Source organism: Dendrobates tinctorius, unplaced genomic scaffold (genome assembly GCF_039654945.1).
Source record: "Dendrobates tinctorius isolate UK_male_01 unplaced genomic scaffold, ASM3965494v1 ptg000087l, whole genome shotgun sequence".
Taxonomy (NCBI): Eukaryota; Metazoa; Chordata; class Amphibia; order Anura; family Dendrobatidae; genus Dendrobates; species Dendrobates tinctorius.
In genome coordinates, this window is record NW_027361755.1 from 8656771 (window position 1) to 8683827 (window position 27057).

The window sequence follows — 27057 nt, forward strand, 5'->3', positions numbered from 1 at the left end:
TTACCAGTAGACTCATGACAACGATTATTTACCGCTAATTCAGATAGATGTAAGTAGGTAACCTAATCCTCCTGGTTATCAGACACAAATAACCTAACACAAATCTCAAGACTCTGATTAACCCGTTCAGTTTGTCCATTAGATTGTGAGTTCAAAACATCCTCCAAAATTTGGAAATAAATTGCAGAAACAATATCAGTAGGGATACCATGTAATTTTACACTCTCTCTGATGAAAATTTGTGCCAAAGTCTTGTCGCTAAGAATAGCGGGTAGCGCAATGAAATGTGACATTTTGCTGAATCTATCCACCACCAAAATTACAGTATTACTTGCCAACACGGGTAGATTGGTGATAAAATCTACCATTAAATGAGTCCAATGCCTATTGGGAATTGACAATGGTTGGAGACTCCCACATGGACGCGTATGAGAGGTTATTTAATGTGTACAGACAATGCCGGCGGCTACATACTCCTAAACATCATGATGAATCCCTGACCACCAAAAACGTAGAGTAAAAAGTGGCTTTATTACCAGGAAGTTCGGCCGAGACAAAATCATGATGTTCACTAAGAACTCTCAGCAGGAGATTCACAGGTGCAAACAGTTTACCTAACGGACAGGCACGCAAGGGCGTTCCCGAGCCTCAACAAGTTCTTTTTCAAAATCGGAGCATATAGACGCAATATCCATCCTTTTTGTAGTATAGGAATCGGTTCACAAGTCGGTCCCTTTCCTGGTCATAAAAGTCAGAGGTTTGGCCAATACCGAAGTTTTTGATGAACTTACAATAGTAAACCCAAAAACATTTGTAACGCCTTCAAATTCTCAAGACGATCCCAATCCAGTACCGCCCGATCTTTCGCCAGATCCATGCAAAAACTGGTGGCTGAAAAAAAATACCTTGAAAAGGGATCTCCTTTACCGAGAATATACATTTCTCTGGTTTGACAAATAATTTATCTCTGAGTATCTGTAAGACCTGCCTGACCTCTACCCGATGTGACTCAAGGGCAGGGAAATAAATTAATGTCATCAAGATAGATTACAACAAATCTACATACCAACTGACTAAAGATGTCATTTACAAAGTAGATGTCATTTACAAAGTGCTGAAAGATGGTAGGAGCATTAGTCAACCCAAATGGCATCACAAGGTTCTCATAGTGTCTCTGAGGTGTATTGAAAGCTGTTTGTACTCATCTCCCTTTTTAATATGAATGAGATTATATGCCCCCAGGATCCAATTTAGAAAATCATTCCCGGATGAGAGGGAGCAGATATGGATCCCGGACTGCGATCTGATTGAATTCTCGGAAATCTAGACAGGGGCATAACTGCCAGTCTTTCTTTTTTCAAAGAAAAACCCCGCAGCAATGAGGGATGAGGACGGCCTGATAACATCCCCGAAACCTGGGCTCCTTAGTTTTCTGGCAGCTGTTTGTTTACAATGAGATAGGGAAGGACATGCATCCATGAAATGGCCCTTTTTCCCTACAATAAAAACACTCTCCCTTTACGCTGAACTACAGTTTGATTCGTGCCGCCTGACCCAACTGCTTGGGTTCCTCAGTAGAGATGAGCAAATTTGTTCATTTTTTGTCCCCAAATCTGATTTTTACATATTCCTGCCATATTGGAACACTATTCGTGCCGAATGTACGTTTGATGATCGGTTCCAAACATATTGACTCTAATGATATTCGTCTGTGTTCGATGAATATTGCAAAAACAATATTCGCTGCCTATCATATTCGGAATCAAATCCGAACAAATTCGCTCATCTCTATTTCTCAGACAACGAGGGTTCCCTTGGCCCCGCACATGGGGGTGTCTCTAAGTCTCCGGCGAAGATGGTGATCCACCTGGATAGCCAGAGACATGGCTGCCTCAAGGGAAACTGGAGGGTCATATAGGGCTAAGGCATCTTTCACCTTTAGTGATAGCACAGACAAAACTGGCTACGGAGTGCAGGGTCATTCCACTTAGTGTCAGTGGACCACCTACGAAATTCGGAGAAATACTCCTCCGCCGGACGGTCTCCCTGCTGAAGCGGATGTAGTGTGGACTCAGCTAGGGAGACACTGTCAGCATTGTCGTATATACACCCCAGCGCCAGAATAAAATTCTTCACCATCCAGAGCAACTGGGAGTCAGATGGGAGAGAGAATGCCGAGGCTTGGGGGTCACCTTGAAGGAGAGAGATTATTCCCACCCTTTTCACATCGGTTCCTGAGGAACAAAGACAATACTTGAAGTATAGTTTTCAGGCCTCCAGAACTTGTCAGGGAAAGCGAACTTGGGCTCAACTAAGGGTTGCCTGGGAGTTACAGTCCCCAAACCTGATGTGTTAGGGTGGTTCAAAATGACAGTGCATAGATCTGCCACCTTCAGGCTTAGTTAATGCAGTTGTCCTGTCAAAGCAGAGATAGGATCAATAATTATTCAAAAACCAGTTTCGACAAGAGCTAATGTCACAACTCTTGTTGGGTGTGCTGGGACCAGGGGCTCCTTTCCTCTCCCTAACACTAGGGGCGCCCTAGCTTGCCCTATTCCCTGGTTTACTTCTGACAGTGAAGACGCCTGGGCCACGTACCTTGCCTTAGCTCCTGAATCCGCCCTTAGTCTGTACCCTTTTCCCACCCAGGGAAGAAGGGAGTAGTCATGTACCGTAATATACCAACCAGACTAACATGGTAATACAAACAGGGAAAAAGCAAAATGCCTATCATACAAATATACTCACACAAACAAGACAGGTAAGACAGGGAGTAGAGGATGGGGTAAAACCAAAGTAGGAGGAGAGGAATTAGCACACTCCCAAAACCTAGCAACAATCTCAGATAAATTCACCAAACGACCTCTCAAACAACCACAAACCACCATCTCCTAACCTTGCAGCATAAGCTAGCTTTGGCAGTGAGTGCTTGCCAAGGCCCAGAATATGTAAGTGAGGGCAGCGGCCAACAGAGAACCAGAGAACCTTAAAAGGGAACCTGTCACCTGTTTTGGCCGCTATAAGATGTGGCCACCGCTTTTCAGGGCTTATCTACAGCATTTTATAATGCTGTAAATAAGCCCCCGGTCCGACCTGAAAGATAAGAAAAATAACCTTTATTATATTCACCCGGGGGGAAAGGGGGTGCGGTCCGATGGGTGTCGCAGGTCCGGGTCTGGCGCCTCCCATCTTCTTGCGCCGCCGCCCACAAAGCAAAGTACTGCAGTAGGCAGGTGCCGGGAAAGGTCAGAGATGCCCAGCGCATGCGCACTGCAGTACTTTGCTCTGCCCTCAACAGGGCAGAGAAGTAAGCCTGCGCAGAGGTGCAATGCCTGAAGTGATGAAGCAGAAGCAAGCAGGACAGCATCGCAAGAAGATGGGAGGCTGTAGATAAGCCTAAAAGGAAGTGGCCGCATCATATATTGGCCAAAACTGCTGACAGGTGCACTCTAATGCAGGAAAGCTTTTAAGAGCTCTCAACTAAGAGTAATTCCTGCACTGCTAAAAGAAACGTGCAATGTTTAATATGAAGGTGAAGTGCTTCTAAACAGTGCAGGAGTAAAAGAAACAGACGCTTCTGGCTCCTCTCTGTTGCTGTAAACCTGTGACAGCTTTGTTTCCAACCATTTCTGGGTGCTTCTTGAAGTATGTTTGGGGTCATTGTCCTGCTGTAAGATCCATGACATAGAACACAAACCCAGCTTTCTGACACTGGGCACTACATTGCAACCCGAAGTTCTTTGGTAATCTTCAGATTTCATGATGCTTTGCACACGGTTAAGGCACCCAGTGCCAGAGGCAGCAAAACAACCTTAAAACATCTTTGAACCTCCACCATATTTGACTGTAGGTACTGTGTTCTTTTCTTCTCTCTCATTCTGTTTTCTGTAAAAAGTACAACGATGTGCTTTACCAAAAAGCTCCATCTATGCAAAAACTGAGTCAACTTCTCCCCTTTTTATTCACGTGTGATTTTCATATTCTCACACCTGTTAGGGTATATTCCCAAGGTCAGTAACCGGCAGCGCTTTGAACGCAGCACATGTCCGCTGCGTCCAAAGCACTGACGGCTTTTGAACACGGGCGATTCTGCATGTGTTCATTGAACTGTGCGGAATCACCACATCTTATCCTTTGCACTGGTGATATTTATCTTGCGGAGACTTGTGTCTCTGCAAGATAAATAGACATGCTGCGGTCTGGAAAGGCGTGCTGCATGTCCGTCTCCGCAGGGACGCTGGAGGCATCCGTGCACGCATAGTGGCCATGGGATTTCTTGAAATACCATCCACTATGCTGTAACATCTGGCGGATGTATGCAGCGTCCAACCCGCAGCGATTACGGACGATGGGAACATACCTTACTTGCCACAGAGGAGTTTGAATGAGCATCACATACTTGAAACAAAGTTGTTTTCCCACAATTTTAGAAAGGTGCCAACTAATCTGTCTGGTTCATTATGTCCAATTTGCCTTTTTTTTCAATACAAAGGAAATAAATATGTGTATAACAAAACATATGTAATTGCAATAATCTTCTGGGAGAATTACAAGGTTGCCAACACTTTCGGTCATGACTAAAGGTAAAGCCTTTCACTTTAATCCTGCCTGTGATGGCTGGTGAAAAGTGATCTCTACAGGACAGGATACGCCAGCCTATTAGAGGCCTGAGTAAAGACTGCATGACTTCAGGTTATTTTTTAAGTATTGATAGTGGCACAGAAAAAAATATCACCAAAAAAAAATAAAAATTATATATATATATATATATATATATATATATATATATATATATATATATATATATATATAAAAATTAATTAAAATTTTAATTTAAACAGTAGGAATTTTTATGCTGACACATGCCTTTTAGGACTAGACAAGATGCAATAGGTTGGAATACATGGTAGGTACATTTAGGAATTAATACCTCCACAGTCTTCATTGATATCAGTAAAGGGATTGGTGCCTGCGCTAATTAATTTCACCTGTATTAACATGAGTAAAAATTAACAACTTTGGAACCAATGGGCAACAAGAATAGGCACCATCCTATTTAGTGTGTGACTGTGATATTGATACCTATTGCTGCTGCCCAGCAGCCTCTATGTGGGGTGTTACGTGTAAGAACACAAAGCCACACAATTTACATTTTTAATAGATTTGTAGCAGTTTATTAAATGATTTGGTACTCTGTTTGAGACAAGAGAATTATAAGCTATTTGGGAGAACTAGGGTTGTTGCAGTACAAAAAATGTTTACAAGGATTGTGGGAAGTAATAGCCTATGTGGGGGATCTAGTATCTTAAAGGGGCTTGCCTTTCAAAAAACCTTTCTCCCCGAGCTGCAGGTTGGTTAAAGAAACAAAAATGAGTTTTACTCACCTTCCCCAGGTCCACAGTCTCTAACACTGCTCCCATTGTCTGTCTGCAGCTGCTCACGGAGTCTGCTATTGCCTGCAGCGCTGACGCCACATAAACAACGCTGCAGTCAATCAGTGAGCTTAGCGGTTAATGCCTAAGTAGACGGCACGAGCTGCTGAGCTCACCGACTGTCCACAGCTCTGTCGACAATAACAATCACTGGGACCAGCGGACTTAGCACTAGACTTGGGGAGGGTGAGTAAAGATCGAGTTTTATAACAAACTGTGCTTCCCTGAGGTAGTAGAAAAGCAGTTGAGGGCAATTTGCTTTTGGGTCTTGTTATTGGGGAAAAATAAAAAAAACCTTACAAGGCTGGAGGATTTGTTTAGCTGATGAACATACAAGCTTCTGTCTGTAGAGGCAATTTTTTCAATGAAACACTTTCAGCACACAATTATCACTTATCTAATGAAAAATCAGACTATCAGCCATTTTTCATTCATGGTAACCACTAAAGATAGGACTGCAAGAAAATTGTACCAGCCCTATCATACTAAATGTACAGTATTATGTGTCTGAAAGAGTCCAAAGAGTCACAACCAAACCCATTTTTCCACCACCACTGCATATTTCTACTAGCATTGCTAAATCACCTACATCTGTAACATTATCATACTCTCTAGTCTCCAAAGTACAGGTCTTAACCCTGATTACAAGTGCAAATCTGCTTGTCTTACATCTATTAGTATACTTCCTATTTATCAATAGTGCTTTATTGTGACAACTTTATCTAGAGATAATATGGAATTATCCTAAAAGAAAAAATAGTTAGAAAGGGAATCACATTAATAAGTGAAAAGGTAATGTAAAAATTATATTAAAGAGTCCTTGATATTCTTAAAAGGATGGGTCCACAATTATATATTACAACCACTGCATACAATGTAAAAATGAGAACTATTATCAATTTATAGGCTGGTAAAGGAAAAGCGATACAGGGAAGAATCTGACAAATATTTACATAGGTTGACCTGAGATCACAGCTGATGTGATATGTAACATTGGGTACATCCTTTAACTCATTAACGACCAGAGGTTTTCTTGTGCTTACATTTCCATTTTTTGCTCCCCTTGTTCCCAGAGCCATAACTTTTTTATTTTTTGGTCAAAATGGCCATGCGGGGGCTTGTTTTTTGCGGGATGAGTTTTACTTTTGAACAACACCATTGGTTTTAACATACAATGTACTGGAAAACGGGAAAAAAAATTTCCAAGTGCGATGAAATTGCAAAAAAAAAAAAAAAGGCGAAACCCCAGTTTTTTTTTAACCATGATCACTAAATGCTAAAACTGACCTGCCAATTTGATTCTCGAGGTCATTATGAGTTCCTAGACACCAAACATTTATAGTTTTTTTTACTTAAGTGGTGAAAAAAAATTCCACACTTTGTTTAAAAAAAATTGCGCCATTTTCCGATACCCATAGCGTTTACAATTTTTCGTGATCTCGGGCTGGGTGAGGGATTATTCTTTGCGCGCTTATCTGATGTTTTAAATTATACCATTTTGGTGCGGATACATTCTTTTGATCGCCCATTAATGCATATTAATGTAATGTTGCGGCGACCAAAAAAAACATAATTCTGGCATTTTGAATTTTTTTCTCCTTACACCGTTTAACAATCGGGTTAATTTTTTTTATATTCATAGATCAGGCAATTCTGAACACGGCGATACCAAATATGTGTACGTTTGATTTTTGGGGGTTTATTTTGAGTGGAGGGAAAGGGGGTGTTTTGAACTTTTATCTTTTTAAAAACATTTTTTATTTCTTTCGGCATGCTTCAATAGTCTTGATGGGTGATGAGAAGCTGCCATAATCCGATCGTCTCTGCTACATATTGGCAATGATCAGATCGCCTGTATGCAGCAGATGCTCACTTGCTATGAGCACCGACCACCAGGCGGTGCTCATAGCAATCTGACAGTGACAACCATAGAGGTCTGCTGGAAACCCTTGGTTGTCATGCCAACCCATCAGTGACCTGCGATCACATGACGGGGTCACCAATGGGCGAGATTTCCTGCGCACTTGCCGGAGGTGCGAGTTAAATGCCGCTGTCAGAAATTGAAAGCGGCATTTAACTACCTGCGGCTGTTGTGGGCACATGTCAGATGGCATATGCCCGGAAAGGTGTGGGTTCAGCGCCGGAGCCCGCACCAAACAGGGGGGAGTCCGACGTCGACCTACTATTACGCCTGATGTTGGTAAGGGGTTTTAATATCAAATTGTAGTAGATGACATAACAATACGGTATTATTGCATGTATGTTTTTTTTTCATATATTCAACCACAAAGTCTCTGATACCTGGACTTAAAGGCTATGTGCACACGTCCGGAATTCCCACGGATTTTATGCGTTTTTGCCGCGTTACGCAGCATGCTCATTCTTTTTGCGGAATCGCGGGAATTCCGCATACATAGAAATGCATTGGTCCGCTTACTTTCCGCATGTGACTATGCCCACTGAAGGAGAGGAGACTGTCCTCCAGGCTGTGGGTACCATATCCCTGTAAAAATAGAATTAAAATAAAAAATCTTGATATTCTCACCTTACGGCGTCCCACGCAGTGTCCCCAGGCCTCAGCGATGCTCCTGGCAAATCCCGTTCCCAGTGATGCCTTGCGACAATGACCTCGCGTGATGCTATGTCATCTGGGGTCATTGTCGCAAGGCATCGCTGGGAACGGGACTTGCCAGGAGCATCGTGACGATCGGGAATGCTGCGGGGGACGACGGAAAGTGAGAATATCACGATTTTTTAAATTATTTTTAACATCCTATCTTTTACTATTGAGGCTGCATAGGCAGCCTCAATAGTAAAAAGTTGGTCGAACTAGACAAACACTATGTTTGACGAGTGTGACCAACCTGTCAATCAGTTTTTCCAAGCAATGGTACAGATCGCTTGGAAAACGCTAGTATTCTACAAGCTAATTACGCTTGCACACCGCTAGTTTTTCGCGGAAATTACGCAAGCGGAATTCTAGCGTATTTCCCGTGGCACGTGTGCACACAGCCAAAAATTTATCTAAATTAATATTTTTATGTATAGTGTTTTATTCTCGACAAGAATTACAAATAACAAAAAACTAACCTAGACATGATAACTATGAAATATGACATCAATATCCCCCTGGTGGGGAATCTTCTAGAAGTCATCACATTTCATATGAAAGGATGACTTCATCTTGACAAGCGATTAAATCCTGAGCATTTGTAGCCGAATAGCACTTTTCTGCAATACACGACACAAATCTCAGCACAAAAGGTGCTACGTCAGGCAGAAACTGAATGGGGCATGGCTCCAATATTGTGGGATAAGTGAAGGCTCCAGAACTACCATAGGACCTCCAGTGATCAGAAATGATGGCATATTTATTTCATATATCAGAAAAGTTCTTCACTGGTAAAACCTTTTAATATGAGTCATTGATCAGCTATCCTAAGGTCAGATTACAATACTGGATCTGAGTCCAGTTTTCAGCACTCCTGCTATCAGCTGTTTGGGGTGTCTGCCCTTCTGACTAAGCCAAAGCTTCAGACTTTTTGTAGTATCTGTGTATGGCACTATATAGTTTCAGACCAGTGGACAAAGCTGCAATATAAGGCACAGACACTGACAGAAGTAGGGAGATGTACATGATAACCAATAATGGGCTGACTGCTGAGGGTGACACTCCCACAGATCTAAGCCTGATGAACAAATCATAAGCATAGGACATTTAATAAAAAAAAGAATAATCCCTTGGCTTCACAATAAAAGGTTCTGTAAGCACTTTCTCCATTGTTCCAATGATTAACAAAATGAGAAACTAGAACAAAATGATTTTAATAAAAACTATGCACAGATCTTGTATGAAGATGCATCTCCACGGGAAGTATCAAACCAAGTTTATGTTAATGTTGTCAATGTAGTCATACTCCCTTACAATAATCCTAAGTAGAAAACTGTATGTTCCAGATTAAAGAAGCACTCCAATGAATATTTTTATTTCTAATTCTGTGTATATGGGCATGTAATGCAGTGACGTCACCGTCAGTGGCTCATACAATGTAAGCCTATGGAGAGGCAGAACAAGGCTCCATAGACTTCCGGCTCACACATAGAGCGGTGAGACGGAGAGCTGGAATGGCGGTGACGTCACGGAGAAGATGAGCGGACCGGCACTGGATACAGGAGTAGGTGAGTATATTGATACACTCACACTACATGCCAGGGCTGAATTACTTCTAGACTTCATCTGCATAACACACCGTAAACAGTACAGCATTTCTAACGAAGGCTATTTACTATGGTTTCCATTAAATAAATCCGGTAAAACGTTAACCGATGTGCAAGAGTTGTAATCACAGCTGTCGCTTTATACCTCAGATGTAAAACATCCACTTACTAGGGTTTTCGCTCATGACAACAAAACAAAAAAAAAAGATGACGTTGTCAAGGCAATTTCTTTGCTGTGTGAAAGATCTTTGTAAAAAATGCCATTTTAAAAAAGAAGTAGAATTGGTGATCCATTATTCTGCTCTAAAAATAAGAGGCCAAGGTAAAAAGGTTTATCACTAAAGAATATTTCCAAAACATGCTGCATACGTTTCCGCAGCCATTAGTCACATCCATCTGCTTGAAGGACTGGAAAGCAACGTGTGACCACTTTCCGCAATAGCAGCATGGGAAGGATTACACCAACATGTATGATAGCAAGTTAAAAAAATACAATACCTGGAACACTGTTATCAAACAAAGGTTTTATTAGGATCTAAAAACAAAATGCACCCAACATTGAAACAGATTATTGTTTTACTCACTGCAGTACAAGAAACAAATCACAGACACGAAACTTTGGGTTATTACATGGATTGTGGTGTTCTTTACAAACCTTAGCATGTTTTCCTTGCATTTTGCATCTTAGTACTGCGATCTGCCAAAAACTCATTTGAAACCAACTTGCGGGAACATAAAAAGAATCACAGCTTTATCTAGACTGTAAAAATCAGCAGCAGCCTGAAATGCAGCCAGTCCCAACATTCAACCCACCAAAAGCTGTAAAATCTGGAACCTCTTCCATAGGAAGTCTCTTTGCTGGACATTTCATAAATACTTCAAATGATGATAAAAAGCACGTGGGGCAATGTTTGTGATTCCTAACATAAAAATAAAAAAATCCTCTACCTATCATCAAGTTCGGATTAAGATCAGTCTATACAAGTCAGTCGTACAGTTATTTAAGTGAAACGTGAACAGTTATATTAGATTAAACTTAAGTCAGGCCGACAAAAGGCAAACCGGTAAGGTCCAGTCAGCCATTTATCTATCACTTAGAGATGACAACTTTACAAAAGGTATCTTTACCTACTGAGTGATGATTATGTCCCCTCAGTCTCTGTGCTTTCAACCACTGGTTGACTCTTTACTTCAGCCTCCATGGCCTCGTTCTTTTCATTCATTTTGTCAGGGGTTTCCTTTTCACACAGTTTAGGATCATTCGCACTTTTAACAGTTTGTTGTTGACTACCAGTCTCTGGTATTTCACCGTTCATTGGAGACACCTCATCAGCTTTTTCCTTGGTGACAGTAGCCTCTGGGAAATATTCAAAATTGTGTGGCTGATGTGGCATCCAGTTGCTCGATTGTCTCTCTCTTCCAAATCGATTGCCATTCATTTCTCTGCGGAAACCAAATTCTCGATCATCCCTATCCCTATGTCTTTCCCAAGAGCGACGACGGTCGTCATAATCCCGGTGTGCATCAGATTCGAATCCTCTGTTCCAACCTGGTGCATTCCTGTGCTCATGCCGGTAATTTCCATGACGAGGTCTGTCGTCTGCGAACTGATTCGGGCCACCAAAATTAGGAAAAGGATGATGGGGTCTTTCATCAAAATCACCCCTATGGCCCCATGGTTTATCTGGAGGAAACTGTTCTCTTCTACCAATATCTGATGGCATCTGTCTTCCATAATGATCTCTTGAGTCTAAAGGAGGCCTTCCAAAAAGTTCTCTACCATCCATTGGTAAACGTCCAACGGAGTTTCTACCCTCTGGATTTGGGCGTCCATAATGATCTCTGCCATCCACATGAGGTCTACCAGGGTGATCCCTTCCCTCTAGGTGTGGCCTCCCAAAATGATTTCTACCCTCTAGTGGGGGTCTACCAAAAGGTTCTCTAATCTCAAGTGGTTGTCTACCAAAGGGCAGTATTAAATCTGCTGGCGGGCCACTGAAATTATTTCTGGGATCTAACTTTGGTCTTGTTGGAACATCATGATGATCAGGAGTATTTTTTAGCTTTCTTTCAAAAGAATGAAGATCAGGACCTCTCAGCTTTTCAAAAGAAGGCATTTCAGCTTCCCTTTCACCTTTATGGGAAGCTTCTGGAGATAAGGGTCCTACAATAGATCCTGTAACAAGTTTGTCCTGACCTTCACATGGATCAACAACAGCCATGTCCTGTGGTTCATGGTCATCCTCTACATGTCTAACATTAATATCAGTGTCCGCTCCAGAGCTTACAACTTCATTTGACTGGCTAGAAACTAATGGCAAGCCCTCTTTCTTCTGTTCACTGCCTGAGGGTTGACCAGCAGTCTCACGGCTGTCTGCAGGAGGAAAGCGATAGTCTTGATCTCGTTCTTGTTGAATGGTACTGCTTTGCACTGCGACACCTTCTTCTTGAGAAGGAAGATTATCATTATTTATTTTAGATGGAATAGTGGGACGGGGAAAAAGCTCTCCATGTGTAAAAGGAAGAGAATGTAGAGTAGGATCAATAAGAGCTGGATGAAGCATGCTCCTTGGTGGTGGAGGTGGGGGCATTGCTTGAGTTATTAAAGCAAATCTTGCTGCTGTTGGTTGGTGAAGTAACCCAGGACGAATATCCAAAAAGGGCATAGCTGCTATTCTTCCGCCCATTGTTAAAGGTGGAACAGCTGCTGTAATAGGAGACTGTGGTTGCACTCCTAAGATCCCAGCACTGCTTACCACTGTACTTAGTGTTGCTGAAAAAGAAAAAAAAAAAAAGTAGTTCAGTATAATGAAAAAAATACCAACTTTTATCTCAGTTAAGTTTTGGGTGTTGTATCCTGTGCTGAATGTATGATGTAGGGGCAGAGACCCCAATTCCCATCAACGTGTCACTTACTAAAGTAAAGTGCTGCGGAATATGTCGGCGCTATAGAAATAAAATGTATTATTATTATTACTGGGTTCCGCAGTTTTTATAAAATCACAATTTTATGTGCTGCAGATCTACCAGTTCTTTGAATGCTGAGCTCTGTATAATTCCAGACATAACACGGATTGACAGCTTTCTGTGTACACTGTGCATAGGCAGAAAACTGGCAATCAGTGGTGGGGGTAGGGTTATATACAGCACATGGATATGGGGAAATACATAGCAGTAAGTTTACTAGTAAGCCTGTTATAATCTCCGGATGATAAAACATTGATTTAATCAAAATAACCGCAAGTAGCTCAGTAAATGACACATTGCTGAAATCATGGTCTCTGCGTGTACATCATGCTGCTCTCAGATGGCTAAAACCTGGTGACAGATTCCCTTTAACTATAAATGTAAAAAAAATAATAATTGGACCACAACTTTATGTTTTCCTCTGGTACATAAAAAAGTTACATGTGACCTTGGCAGCACTGCAAACAACTCAACTTCACTGGGTGTTTGGCAAAGGATAAAAAGATATTATAAAGGGAATATGGAATAGGAAATCTGCCACCAGGTTGAGTCCATTACTGGGCTGCTTGCAGTACAGTCATGGCCAAAAGTTTAGAGAATGACACAAATATTAATTTTTACAAAGTCTACTGCTTCATTTTTTCTAATGGCAATTTGCATATACTCCAGAATGTTATAAAGAGTGATCAGCTTAACAGCAATTACTTGCAAAGTCAATATTTGCCTAGAAAATTAGCTTTATCCCCCAAAAAACATTTCAACATCATTGCAGCCCTGCCTTAAAAGGACCAGCTAACATCGTTTCAGTGATTGCTCCATTAACACAGGTGTGGGTGTTGATGAGGACAGGGCTGGAGATCAATCTGTCATGATTAAGTAAGAATGACACCACTGGACACTTTAAAAGGAGGCTGGTGCTTGGCATCATTGTTTCTCTTCTGTTAACCATGGTTATCTCTAAAGAAACACGTGCAGTCATCATTGCACTGCACAAAAATGGCCTAACAGGGAAGAGTATCGCAGCTAGAAAGATTGCACCTCAGTCAACAATCTATCGCATCATCAAGAACTTCAAGGAGAGAGGTTCCCTTGTTGCCAAAAAGGCTCCAGGGCGCCCAAGAAAGACCAGCAAGCGCCAGGACCGTCTCTTAAAAGTGTTTCAGCTGCGGGATCTGGCTACCAGCAATGCAGAGCTTGCTCAGGAATGGCAGCAGGCAGGTGTGAGTGCATCTGCACGCACTATGAGGCGGAGACTCTTGGAGCAAGGCCTGGTCTCAAGGAGGGCAGCAAAGAAGCCACTTCTCTCCAGAAAAAAACGTCATGGACAGACTGATATTCTGCAAGAGGTACAGGGAGTGGACTGCTGAGGACTGGGGTAAAGTCATTTTCTCTGATGAATTCCCTTTTCAATTGTTTGGGACATCTGGAAAACGGCTTATTCGGAGAAGACCAGGTGAGCGCTACCACCAGTCTTGTCTCATGCCAACTGTCAAGCATCCTGAAACCATTCATGTGTGGGGTTGCTTCACAGCCAAGGGAATGGGCTCTCTCTCAGTCTTGCCTAAAAACACAGCCATGAATAAAGAATGGTACCAGAATGTCCTCCAAGAGCAACTTCTCCCAACCGTCCAAGAGCAGTTTGGCGATCAACAATGCCTTTTTCAACATGATGGAGCACCTTGCCATAAAGCAAAGGTGATTAAATGGCTCAGGGAACAAAACATAGAGATTTTGGGACCATGGCCTGGAAACTCCCCAGATCTTAATCCCATTGAGAACTTGTGGTCAATCATCAAGAGACGGGTGGACAAACAAAAACCTTCAAATTCAGACAAAATAAAAGCATTGATTTTGCAAGAATGGACTGCTATCAGTCAGGATTTGATCCAGAAGTTGATTGAGAGCATGCCAGGGAGAATTGCTGAGGTCCTGAAGAAGAAGGGTCAACACTGCAAATATTGACTTGCTGCATTAATTCATTCTAACTGTCAATATAACCTTTTGTTACTCATAATATGATTGCAATTATATTTCTGTATGTGATAAAAACATCTGACAAACACACATAAAAACCAGAGGGCAGCAGATCATGTGAAAATATAATATTTGTGTCATTCTCTAAACTTTTGGCCATGACTGTAATGCTGAGAGCACCAATAAAAGGTCTGACAAATGTGTTGGTTTTAGGCTGTGTGCCCACGTTGCGTTTTTTAAGCGTTTCCGCAGCGTTTGTGCCGGCTCAGACGCTGCAGAAACGCTTACAAGATGCTTCAAATTACTTTGCATGCATTTTTGGCTTTTTGTGCCAATGCATGCGTTTTTAACCGCTCAGGAATCGCTTAGCGGCTAAAACGCAGCATGCTCATTAATTTCCGCATAGCTGAGCGTTTTTAGCATTCCCTCAATGTTCCCAGAAACCGCGTGTCAAAAATGCGCGGCTTTTTGGCAAAAAACGCGCAAGAATCGCACGGAAAAAGACGCGCTTTTTCTGGGAAAGGGGATGCAATTCCTGAGCGTTTCAAAACGCTAGCGTGGGCACATAGCCTTACTGTGGGCTATCTTATCCTAAAGGGTGGTGTTTTCTCTGATCCTATCAGTAGACATTTACCATACTAGTCTATACAGTTAGGGTCCCGTTACATATAGCGACGCACCAGCGATCCCGACAACGATATGACCTGGTAGGGATCGCTGGTGAGTCGCTACATGGTCGCTAGTAAGCTGCCAAACAGGCAGATCTCTTCAGTGACGCAGCAACGATCCAGCGATTCTCGGCGGTCGTTGGGACCTTGTCACACAGCAGCTTTTCTGACGACTCCAGCCTGCGTACCTGAGTTCTGCGTCGCCAACGAGGTCGCTCGTCGGCCTTAAACATAGCAATGTGCGCTGGCCAGCGAGACACCGACGATTAAAAAATGGCCCTGGACATTCGAGCATGATTAGCGATATCGCAGCGGTGGGGGGGGGGGGGGGCGGTCGCACGTAGCGAGATCGCTGTTGCATCACAAAATCGGTGACGCATCAGCGATCTCGCTATGTGAGACGGGGACTTTACTTCACTTTCAGAACAGCTGGAGGGAACACAGAGAACTGTATACAAGGCATTCGTTGTTATGGTGTGAAGTAGTCCCAAATTGGACACAAAAATAAACTATATAAAAGAGGAATTTTAATAGAGGAGTTGGGAAGATCACTGGTTAGCCCATATATTGAAGAAAGAAAAAAAACACCCAGAGATGATGGAGCGGCAGCCATTGTCAACAGGATCCAACATCATGCTAAAGAAAGTGAACCAACGGCTTCCAAAAGCACTGCTACGATACCCACAGCCTCCAACAGCAACGCAACCAGCTGAAAATGGAAACGATGCCCCTTCTGTCCAACATCAAGTAATCACAAAGCAAACGTGATATGTTGCAGTTGTGCAAAGTACTTATGCAAAAGACATGCAAACAGTAAATTTAGCACCGTGAGCCTTATTTACCATTTTATATAGAAAAAAATGAACTTATTTATTTTTTTAAATATATTTACATACAGTTTGATGTTATTAATTATAGTTTACAGTTATAAAAAAAATATTTTTTTTATGTGCAAATATGCAATATGCATGAATATTGCAATAAGGCGATGTAACATTTTTTGACCAAAAAAAATAAAAAATTAATATTGATTTCATATTTCATTTGTTTATGAACAACCATGTTCATAAACAGTATAATAATGCAACAGGTATTCAAATAAAATATTTAAATTATCTAAAAATCAAGACTTCAATAGGTCCGGTGAAAAATGACCAGAACATTATAAGTGTATAGTAAACCCGAACAGAACAGCAGGGTTTTAAGCATTGAAGACTTTGCCAAATGTTCTCTGTTTTCCATTTTTTGTTTAAAAAAAACTGATCCATTTAAAATGGAAAAAAAGGCTTGGGTGACCCTAGCCTAAGCGGTACAGTACAATAGAAAGCAATGTATTTCTGCAGACGTACCACTTGTAGCCGTTCTTTCATTTACAATGTCTTTAGGAGGTAGTCTTCTTTCTTCATTGTCGGCTTGAGTACTTAAAGAAGGATTAAAGACAGATGGCGCAGGTACTGAAGTGGTTACAACCGATGGTAGAGGCAGCATCAAACTGCTATAGGACATGTCTTTAATGCTGTCCGTCGTGGCCAGTCGAGGAATCAGGGCTGTATAAAAATAATTGGACATTTGTAACAGCTTTAAATATTGGGAAAAACAATTACATTTTCACAGAGCTGATCTGAGACTAGGTCGCACACCATAAGTTTCAAGATATTTTGGTAGTTTCAAATCCTTAAAGAGAATCTGTCAGTAAGACCAAGCACCCGAAGCCGTCTATATGGACATGTAGGTCATAGGAAGCGGAATAAAGTTATACCTAGATATCTGCGATCTGATGTCTTATTACACAGAGATCCACAATTTTCATATATGAGCTGTTAAGATCTATGGGCAAGATATAGATCTCTCTGAGAATTTGCCTCCAGACCTTATTTTAACCCCTTCATGACCGGAGCTTTATTCGATTTTTCCTTTTCATTTTTCGCTCCCCTTCTTTGCAGAGCCATATCTTTTTTATTTTACCATCAATATGGCTGTGTGAGGGCTTATTTTTTGTGGAACAAGTTGTACTTTTGAACAACACCATTGGTTTTACCATATCATGTACTCGAAAACGCGAAAAAAAATATGATATTTTGATTGCTTGTTATTGTATTTTAATGCAATGTTGCAGCGACCAAATAAAAGTAATTCTGGCATTTTAATTTTTTTTTTATTGCTACGCCGTTTAGCGATGAGGTTAATCCTTTTTTATTGATAGATCGGGCGATTCTGAACGTGGCAATACAAAATATGTGTATGTTTGTTTTTATGGTTTTATTTTGATTGGGGTGAAAGGGGGTGATTTGAACTTATGTTTTTTTTTTTTAATGTTTTTAAACACTTATTTTTTTTTTTTACTTTTGGCATGCTTCAATAGCCTCCATAGGAGGTTAGAAGCTGCCATAGCACGATCGCCTCTGCTACATAGAGGTGATGCTGAGATCACCTCTATGCAGCAGAATTACAGGCTTGCTATGCACGCCGATCACAGGATGGCACTCTTAGCAATCTGCCATCAACAACCATAGAGGTCTCGAGGAAACCTCTGGTTGTGATGGCAATGCAGCGATGACCCCCGATCACCTGACGGGGGTCGTCGCTGCGCGTATTTCCGGACCATCGTCCGGAAGTGCAGTTAAATGCCTGCTGTCAGAGTTTGACAGCGGCATTTAACTACTTAATAGGCACGGGAGGATAGCGATTCCGCTCGCGCCTATCGCGGGCACATGTCAGCCATTAAAAACAGCTGACTTGTTGTGGCTTTGAGGTGGGCTCACCTCCGGAGACCACCTCAAAGCGGAGGATATTACCAGCTGACTTACTATTCCGTCAGCTGGCAGTAAAGGGTTAAATGAAAGGGGTGTTACAGATGGGAGCCATGTAGATGGGAGCCATGTAGATGGGAGCCATGGAGAGCAGACTGTCAGCCATTACATGCCTCACATTGTAATGTTCCCTTTCATTTAAAATGAGTTTGGACAGGAGATTGCCAGGGAGATGTATGTGCAGCAACATTGATCTTAACAGCACATTTCCATAGAAAAAAACATGGATTTCTCTGGAATAAGACATCGGATCACAGATATCAAGGTATCATTTTATTCAGCTTCCTATGACCTATATGCCCATATAGACGGCTTAGGGGGGTTGATCATACCAACAGATTTCCTTTAAGGGGATGTCCTACAAGCAAAGTACATTTTAATCAATAGATCTTGGAACAAATAGATGAGTTTCATTTTTCTCCCAGTGCTGAGATAATCTAATAAATGTACCCCTGCTATACAATCTTATTTCCTATATCCAAGTATGCTCCAGTTCATGGACGGCACCAAGTAGTGCTTCTGGTCAGAGGGAAAAGCATAAGTCACATTTGATAAGTGAGTAAACAGAAAGAGCAGGTGCTTCAGAGCTGCTACTGAGTGTTTCTGACAAATCTCCAGCCCTTTTAGCTCATGATATATGAAGTTAGTGAGGTAGGAGCTCTATGTCACCGATTTGATTTTTGATGAACTCACAGGACTGCAGATATGGCAGAAATACTTCTTTATTACCTCAGAAAGTAGCACCTATAAGCCCCTGCAGTTTCATCTGTATACTCTCTTATAATAAGTGACTTATGCTTTTCCCTCTGGCACGGAATTGTGGTATGTGCTGACCATAAACTGGAGCAGCTCTGTATGGTAAGACACAGCCATTACACAGAATGTGGTAGGGGCACATTTATTTATAAGATCTCAGCACGGGAACATTTGTTTTAACACAGCCTATTGTGGAACTTTTTATTACTCTAAGATCAATTATAAAATACTTTGCTCATAGGACAACCTCTTTAAAGGGGTTTCCAGGCACTGTTGTCTTCTGAATTGGGAGAAATGGAATTGGAATAGGACACATGCCGTTAAAGCAGACTTGTCTGTGATATCATTTGATCACTTGTTCGATCAACTACAATACTACATTATTGAACTTATTGAAATCACAGTCTCCTATTTGGCAGTTGCGATGCCTTCAGATGGTGTCCGGCTGACGTATGGCAACCTGCTGCATAAAAGAAAGGGAGTGGTATAGGCATGTCAATGGAAGCCTGAGAAGGACTGCACACTTTAAATGCAATTTGCACTTAAGGCAGTTAAAAGCTGCAGTCGGAGTAGATCCTGAACCAGTTCCACACACTCCCCAAAGTGTATATCCATCATGTTAGATGAATGGGTTAATAAAAAGAAAAAAAAATATATGGGTGTAAATTTGCCTGGAGGAAGCCATCCAAAAAGACAGAACAAATCTAAACTGAGGTTTAGAAGTGCAAATAGTTTTCTAGAAAAATGCAAAGCCCCAACAGTATCCACCAAGAATTTGGATATTTTTCCTGGGTCACTATCCCATCATTAGTTAAGGATTAAAGGGAACTAGATAGCTGACACTTGCTGCCTGATCCACAGACAGCATGTATCAGAAAGTGGCTGCAGGATTTCAGCCAAGTATGTTTAACTTTGAAACAGTGCGGTGTTTCAGAAAAAAAACAAAGTTAAAAGCCACTGGGGACTGAGCAGCACAGAAGACTAGTCGAACAGGTAGATTCTCAGTGGCCTCTCCCCGACAGGTCTCTCCTTGCGTGCATATACAGGGAGAGACCCGTCATTCCTGGGCGGGGTGGACCTGCCTGTCCAACTAGTCTCCAGTGTGGCTCCATCCCCAGAGGCTATTAACCCCTTTACTCCCCCAGCTGTTTGCACCTTCATGACCAGGCCAAATTTTACAATTCTGACCAGTGCCACTTTATGTTGCAATAACTCTGGAACGCTTTCATGGATCCCGGTGATTCTGAGATTGTTTTTTCGTGACATGTTGTAAAATTTATTCAATATGACTTGCATTTATTTGTGAAAAAAATGTAAATTTGGAGAAAATTTTAAAAATGTTACCATTTTCATACTATTAATTTTTAAGCCCTTAAATCAGAGTTATGTCACACAAAATAGTTAATAAATAACATTTCGCATATGTCTACATCAGTACAATTTTTGAAATGTAACTTTTTTGGGGGGGCGTTATAAGGGTATGTGCACACGCTGTGGATCTGCAGAGGATTTGGCCCTGCGGATCCGCAACATATCCGCAAGCAATGTACAGTACCATGTTAGCCAATGGGATTTCAAAACCGCAGTGCCCACGGTGCAGATTTTTCCGCGCGGATTTGCTGTGGTTTTAAATCCACAGCATGTCAATTCTTTCTGCGGATTCCGCAGCGGTTTGCCATCTGTTTCATTGTCCAGGTGTCAAACCGCAGAGGAAAACTGCTGGCAAATCCGCAGAAAAACCACGGGTCACTTTACCTGCGGTTTTACCTGCAAATCCGCGTGGAAAAATCCGCAGGTGAAGCCGCACTGTGTGCACTCACCCTAAGGGTTAAAAGTTGATCAGCAATTTCTAATTTTTTCAACAAAATTTACAAAGCCATTTCTTTTAGGGACCACATTACATTTGAAGTGACTTTGGAGGGTCTATATGACAGAAAATACCCAAAAGTGACACCATTCTAAAAACTGCACCCCTCAAGGTACTCAAAATCACATTCAAGAAGTCTATTAACCCTTCAAGTACTTCACAGGAAATTTTACACTAAGAAAGGAAAAATGAACATTTAACTTTTTTCTTTTACAAAAATTTAAACCCAATTTTTTTAATTTTCACAAAAGTAACAAAATATGGACCACAATATTTGTTGTGCAATTTCTCCTGAGTATGCAGATAGCCTATATGTGGGGGAAAACCATTGTTTGTGCGCATGGCAGGGCAGAAGAGGAGCGCCATTTGACTTTTGAATGCAAAATTTGCTGGAATAAGTAGTGGACGTCATGTCGCATTTGGAGAGCCCCTGATGTGCCTAAACAGTGGAAACGCCCCCACAAGTGACATCATTTTGGAAGCTAGACCCCTCAGTGAACTTATCAAGATTTGAGGTAAGCACCTTGAAATACCAGGTGTATTACAGATGTTTATAACACTGAGCCGTGAAAATTAAAGAAAAAAATCACCCCCCTTCCAAATTTTCTGTTAATCCCAATTTTTTTTTATTTTCACAAGGTAACAGGGAAAATGGACCCCAAAATTTGTTGTGCAATTTCTCCTGCATACCTAATATGTGGGGAAAAATTACTGTTTGGGCGCACGGCAGGGCTCAGAAAGGAAGAAGTGACGTTTTGGAAAGCAGATAGAATGGTCTGCAGGTGTCGGGTCATGATTGGAGAGCCCCTCATGAGCCCAAACATTGGAGACCCCCCAAAAGTGACCCCATTTTGGAAACTAGAACCCTCAAGGAATGTATCCAGATGGGAGCACCTTGAACCCCTAGATGCTTCACAGAAGTTTATATGGTAGAGCCGTGAAAATACAAAAAACATTACATTTTTCCCACAAAAATGTTATTTTAGCAACAAATGTTTTTATTTTCATAAAAGTAACAGGACAAAATGGAACCCAAAATTTGTTGTGCAATTTCTTCTGATTACACCAATACCCCATAAGTGGTAAAAAAGTACTTTTGAGGCACAGTGAAAAGCTCAGAAGGGAAGAAGCTCCATATTGGAGTTCAGATTTTGCTGGACTGGTTTGACGGTGCGCTTGTCCCAATGGCACAATGGCAGAGCCCCTGATGTGCCAGAACATCAGAACCCACCATAAGAGACACAATTTTACAAACTATACATCTCAATGAATTCATTGTCCAGTTCACTTAAATGTCCAGACTTTTTATACGGACTTTTTTTTTTTTAAGAAATGTATTTCCATCTTCTGTACAATTTAAAATGCAGCCTTACCTGTTGGAATAGCTGAGCTCATAGAAGGTGGTGGAATATTGGGTGGTAGAAGAGGTGGCGGTATGAAGCCTGTAACGACATTGTGAACTTATCATAAAATGCTTCATGTGTGATCCAGCAGATTGCAGACATGATGACCTGTTTGTTACATTATTTCTGGTCAAAACTGTGCAAACAATAAACATGGTGATAGAGTACTGTATTGCATGCAAAGACTTCAAAAGGTCAATGTATACAAAACTTGAAAATAAATTATAATTAAATTTGAACTGTACATTAAATGAAGCCCAGAATTAAGACTTCATACCTACAGCTTTCTAGGTGCTACAATACAAACATATAATTTAAGCCTTTACTTTATGCTTACCTGGAGGTGGCTGAGAAGGGTTAAAGCCTGCCCGCATGAATGGAGGAGGGTGAAGAGCAGTATAGCCCGGTGGTGGCACAGACATTGACACAGGGAACGTTGGTGGTACCAAACTTACAGCTGGCACAGTTGGTGTTACAGGAATCTGTTTACAACATATTTAATAGGGATAAAAAAGTTATGTTCTGTAAAAGCATGATTAGTGCCAAAAGTGAGCAATATTTATAGGCTATTGGGTACATGTGGATGGACAGAATAATGGCAGGGGCAGGAAATGCAGAAGTAACACGCACGTTGTTATGTAATGTAAGTGTGTCAAGCAGACATAAAGCAGAAGAAGTAAATGACTAAGGCACCATTTGTTCTACCTGAAGCATTGCAACCGGTGGGTTATACACCTCGGTCTGTGTTGTTATTATTGATGTTTTGGGGACAATCGGACTCTGCACGGTGGTAGTAGGTACAGGAGCGGGTGCAGGTTCTTTTACTGCAACTGGCTCTGGGTTTTTCTGTGTCTGCCAATCTACAATGGACAGAAAGTATGAGGTTAGCAAAGATTCCAACACTCGCACAAATACTTTATTCCAAACCAGAGCCTTTTGTAAGAAAAAAACATTGGTTCCCATTCCAATGTCCTCCTAATCACAATCTTGTGTCTTTAGTCTAGAAAAAGCAGGGAAAACAACCAAAGGAAGAGCCAAAAGAATTCCTGTTGCCTTGATAGTGCTCAAATTGGTAACATACCAAGAGAATTAGTAGAGGGCACGTATACAGCAGGGTTTGGAGACCACAGAAGATGTTTGTTACGTTGCAGTGGGCAGTAATTCTCACCATTTAACACGTTAACTTATGACAACAATATGCAGAAATTCTTAAAGGTGACACTTTCATTGGTCAGTGTTTTGTTACATGTCAAGTTAATGTTTGCTGCATCAAAAGGCAAAATGTTCATGGTCAAATTAACCTTTGCAACATCTGTAGAACTAAGACCACAATCTCATAAATTCTAAAAAGTTCATATATCTAAGGGTTCTTCCCATCTCAGCCTGTCATGGCTGAGGAAGGATCTAGTAGCCGGCCACGAAAACAGACAAATACAGCTACACTGTTTCCATAACTCCCTTAGTAAAGAATGGCAGTGACAGTAAGGGTATGTGCACATGCTGCGGATCCGCAGCGAATTTGGCCTCTGCGGATCTGGAGCAGTTCCGCAGACAGTGTACAGTACCATGTAAGTCTATGGGATTTACAATCCGCAGTGCACATGCTGCTGTTTTTTCACTGCAGAAAAGCTGCGGTTTTAAATCCGCAGAAAGAACTGACATGTCAATTCTTTCTGCAGATTCCGATGCGGTTTGACACCTAGTCCATTGTCCAGGCGTTAAACCGCAGGTAAAACCACAGGTCAATTTACCTGCGGTTTTACCTGCGGATCAGGACAGAAAAATCTGCTGGTGAATCCACAGCATGTGCACATAGCCTAATAGTGCAGGAAAACAGGTTACTCTGTTGGCTTGATGCATGACTTGCGGACACAGCATAGGCTTCTGGGCTACGTTACTCCGTAACAGCAGTTGTAGTCCTCACTTCTTATGGTCAGTACAAAGACCCAGTTATTTGAGTCTTAGCCATAGAAGGAGATGGAAATAACCCTTTAAATAATTCACAATAAAAAAAAGAAACAATTTTAAATACTTAGCTTTACCATTATTCACAGTCTCCTGATCAATCATTCCTCCTTCTGCAAAGTCATCTAAGTCATCCAACTTGACTTTCTCCCAAGGTATATATGTGACACCAAGATCAACATCCCAGAACTGCTTGTACTCTGTTTTCACACCTTTATTTAAAGCCCAGGCAATCTAGGATAATGACAAAGTATATTTATTTTAAAATATTCATAAACAATTATTTAACCCCTTATTGCCTCAGATATTTTTTATTTCTGCGCTTTGGATTTTTTCTTTTCATGTTCCAAGAGCCATAACTTTTGGTTTTTTTCCTTCTTCATAACCGTGAGGGCTTATTTTTTGCAGGGCAAGTTGTAGATTTGAATGACACCATCTATTTTACTATATAATTTACTGAAAAACTTGAGAAAAAAATCCTAGCAGGGTGAGATGCTGAAAAAACAGAACGGTCACTGATTTTTATTTCACACAGTGTATAATCTGTAATACAAATGAAAAAATTACCTTGCAATATCAGTCTCCAGGTCTGAAAGATTAAAGTGATACAAACTTATAACTTTTTTTTATATTTATGGTTAAAAAAGTCAAAATCTTGTGAAAAAAATGGTATGTGTCTCCATTTTCTGAGATCCATAACTGTTTAATATTTGTGTCTATGTCGCTAGGTGAGGGCTTGTATTTTTGCTGGCTGAGCTGTAGTTTTTATTGATACAATTTTGGGATACATATTAAATACTTATTGCTTTCATCATATTTTTTGAGAAGTCTGGTATTTTGATTTTTTCTTTTCAATGTTTTACTTATGGTGCACAGACTTTTATATATACCGTATATACTTGTGTATAAGCCGAGTTTTTTCAGCACTTTTTCTGTGCTGAAAATGCCCCTCTTGGCTTATACACAAGTCAATTGTTCCAGAGTGCCGGCGGGGGTATGGGAGCTGCGGGTCACAGAGGCAGGGGCCGGCGCTGTGGCTAAAGTCTGTACCGCTGCTGTAATAGCGCACAGTGCCAGCCGCCAGCTTCCAGTACACATCATACTCACTTACCTGAGTGCCCTCACTGGCACTGTATCTCATTCGCCCCTCCACTCCAATAGGCGTGGAGTGCATTTTCATTACCTTAATGAGCGGGGCCATGTGATCGTTCGGCCGGAACAGCTGCTGGTGCCAGAACGAGGTGCAGTGCCAGCGAGGGCGCAAAGGCATGTAAATAGGATTTTTTTTTTTTTTTTTAACAGGAATCATGAATACAAAGATAGGGGACAAATACCAGGAAAGGGACGGCGGAGCCATGCCCACCCGAACAGGGACGGGGGAGCCATGCATACCAGGACAGGGACAGTAGAGCCATGCACTCCAGGACAGGGACGGAGGAGCCATGCATACCAGGACAGGGACGGGGGAGCCACAGGGAAGGGGGGGGGGGGGGGGGCTGGGGGTGTGGGGGGGAGCCATGCATACAAGGACAGGGACGGGGGACCCATGCACACAATGACAGGGACAAGGGAGCCATGCATACAATGACAGGGACGGGGGGAGCCATGCATACAATGACAGGGACGGGGGGAGCCAAGCATACAATGACAGGGACGGGGGAGCCATGCATACAATGACAGGGACAGGGGAGCCATGCGTACAATGACAGGGACAAGGGAGCCATGCATACAATGACAGGGACGGGGGGAGCCATGCATACAATGACAGGGACGGGGGGAGCCATGCATACAATGACAGGGACGGGGGAGCCATGCATACAATGACAGGGACGGGGGAGCCATGCGTACAATGACAGGGACGGGGGAGCCATGCACACCAGGACAGCAACGGGGGAGCCAATGCATACAATGACAGGGATGGGGGAGCCAAGCATACAATGACAGGGACGGGGGAGCCATGCATACAATGACAGGGACGGGGGAGCCATACATACAATGACAGGGGAGCCATGCATACCTGGACAGCGACGGGGGGAGCCATGCATACAATGACAGGGGAGCCAAGCATACAATGACAGGAACGGGGGAGCCATGATTACCAGGACAGTGACTGGGGAGCCATGCATACAATGACAGTGACGGGGGAGCCATGCATACCAGGACAGCGACGGGGGAGCCATACATACCAGGACAGCGACGGGGGAGCCATACATACCAGGACAGCGATGAGGGAGCCATGCATACAAAGACAGGGACCAGGGAGCCATGCATACCAGGACAGGGACGGGGGAGTCATGCATACCCGGACAGCGATGGGGGAGCCATGCATACCCGGACAGCGATGGGGGAGCGACGCATACCAGGACAGGGATGGGGGAGCCACGCGGACAGGGACGGGGGGCCACGCGGACAGGGACAGGGGGCCACGCGGACAGGGATGGGGGAGCCACGCGGACAGGGATGGGGGAGCCACGCATACAAGGACAGGGACGGGGGAGCCACGCATACCAGGACAGCGACGGGGGAGCCATGCATACCAGGACAGGGACGGGGGAGCCATGCATACCAGGACAGGGATGGGGGAGCCATGCATACCAGGACAGGGACGGGGGAGCCAAGCATACCAGGACAGCGATGGGGGAGCCATGCATACCAGGACAAGGACAGGGGAGCCATGCATACCAGGACAGGGATGGGGGAGCCATGCATACCAGGACAGGGACGGGGGAGCCAAGCATACCAGGACAGCGACGGGGGAGCCAAGCATACCAGGACAGCGACAGGGGAGCCATGCATACCCGAACAGCGACAGGGGAGCCATGCATTCCAGGACAGGGACGGGGGGAGCCATGCATACCAGGACAGGGACGGGTAGCCATGCATACCAGGACAGCGAAGGGGGAGCCATGCATACAATGAAAGGGACGGGCGAGCCATGCATACCAGTATTAGGGATGAGGGGACAGTGCATACCCGGCTTATAATCGAGTCAATAAG

General features: G+C 42.6%; 1 protein-coding gene across 5 annotated transcripts in view; it reads right to left on the bottom strand.

Annotated features, from left to right (window-relative positions):
- The window catches only part of SCAF8 (SR-related CTD associated factor 8), a 463405-nt gene that overhangs the window by 285137 nt on the left and 151211 nt on the right, over window positions 1–27057 (bottom strand). For 3 of the 5 annotated variants that reach the window (XR_012234161.1, XR_012234162.1, XR_012234163.1), the window contains exons 16-21: window positions 24138–24294; window positions 22801–22955; window positions 22433–22577; window positions 22066–22134; window positions 16609–16806; window positions 10779–12423 (exon numbers count right to left, since the gene is read on the bottom strand). Coding sequence is in view for 2 of the 5 variants with exons in the window: in XM_073585726.1 (XP_073441827.1) it covers window positions 10793–12423; window positions 16609–16806; window positions 22066–22134; window positions 22433–22577; window positions 22801–22955; window positions 24138–24294 (2355 nt within the window). In the remaining 3 variants the exon portion in view is untranslated. Of the gene's footprint in view, window positions 1–10159; window positions 12424–16608; window positions 16807–22065; window positions 22135–22432; window positions 22578–22800; window positions 22956–24137; window positions 24295–27057 lie in introns of those variants that run through there. The other 2 variants (XM_073585726.1, XM_073585728.1) reach the window with 1 other exon arrangement.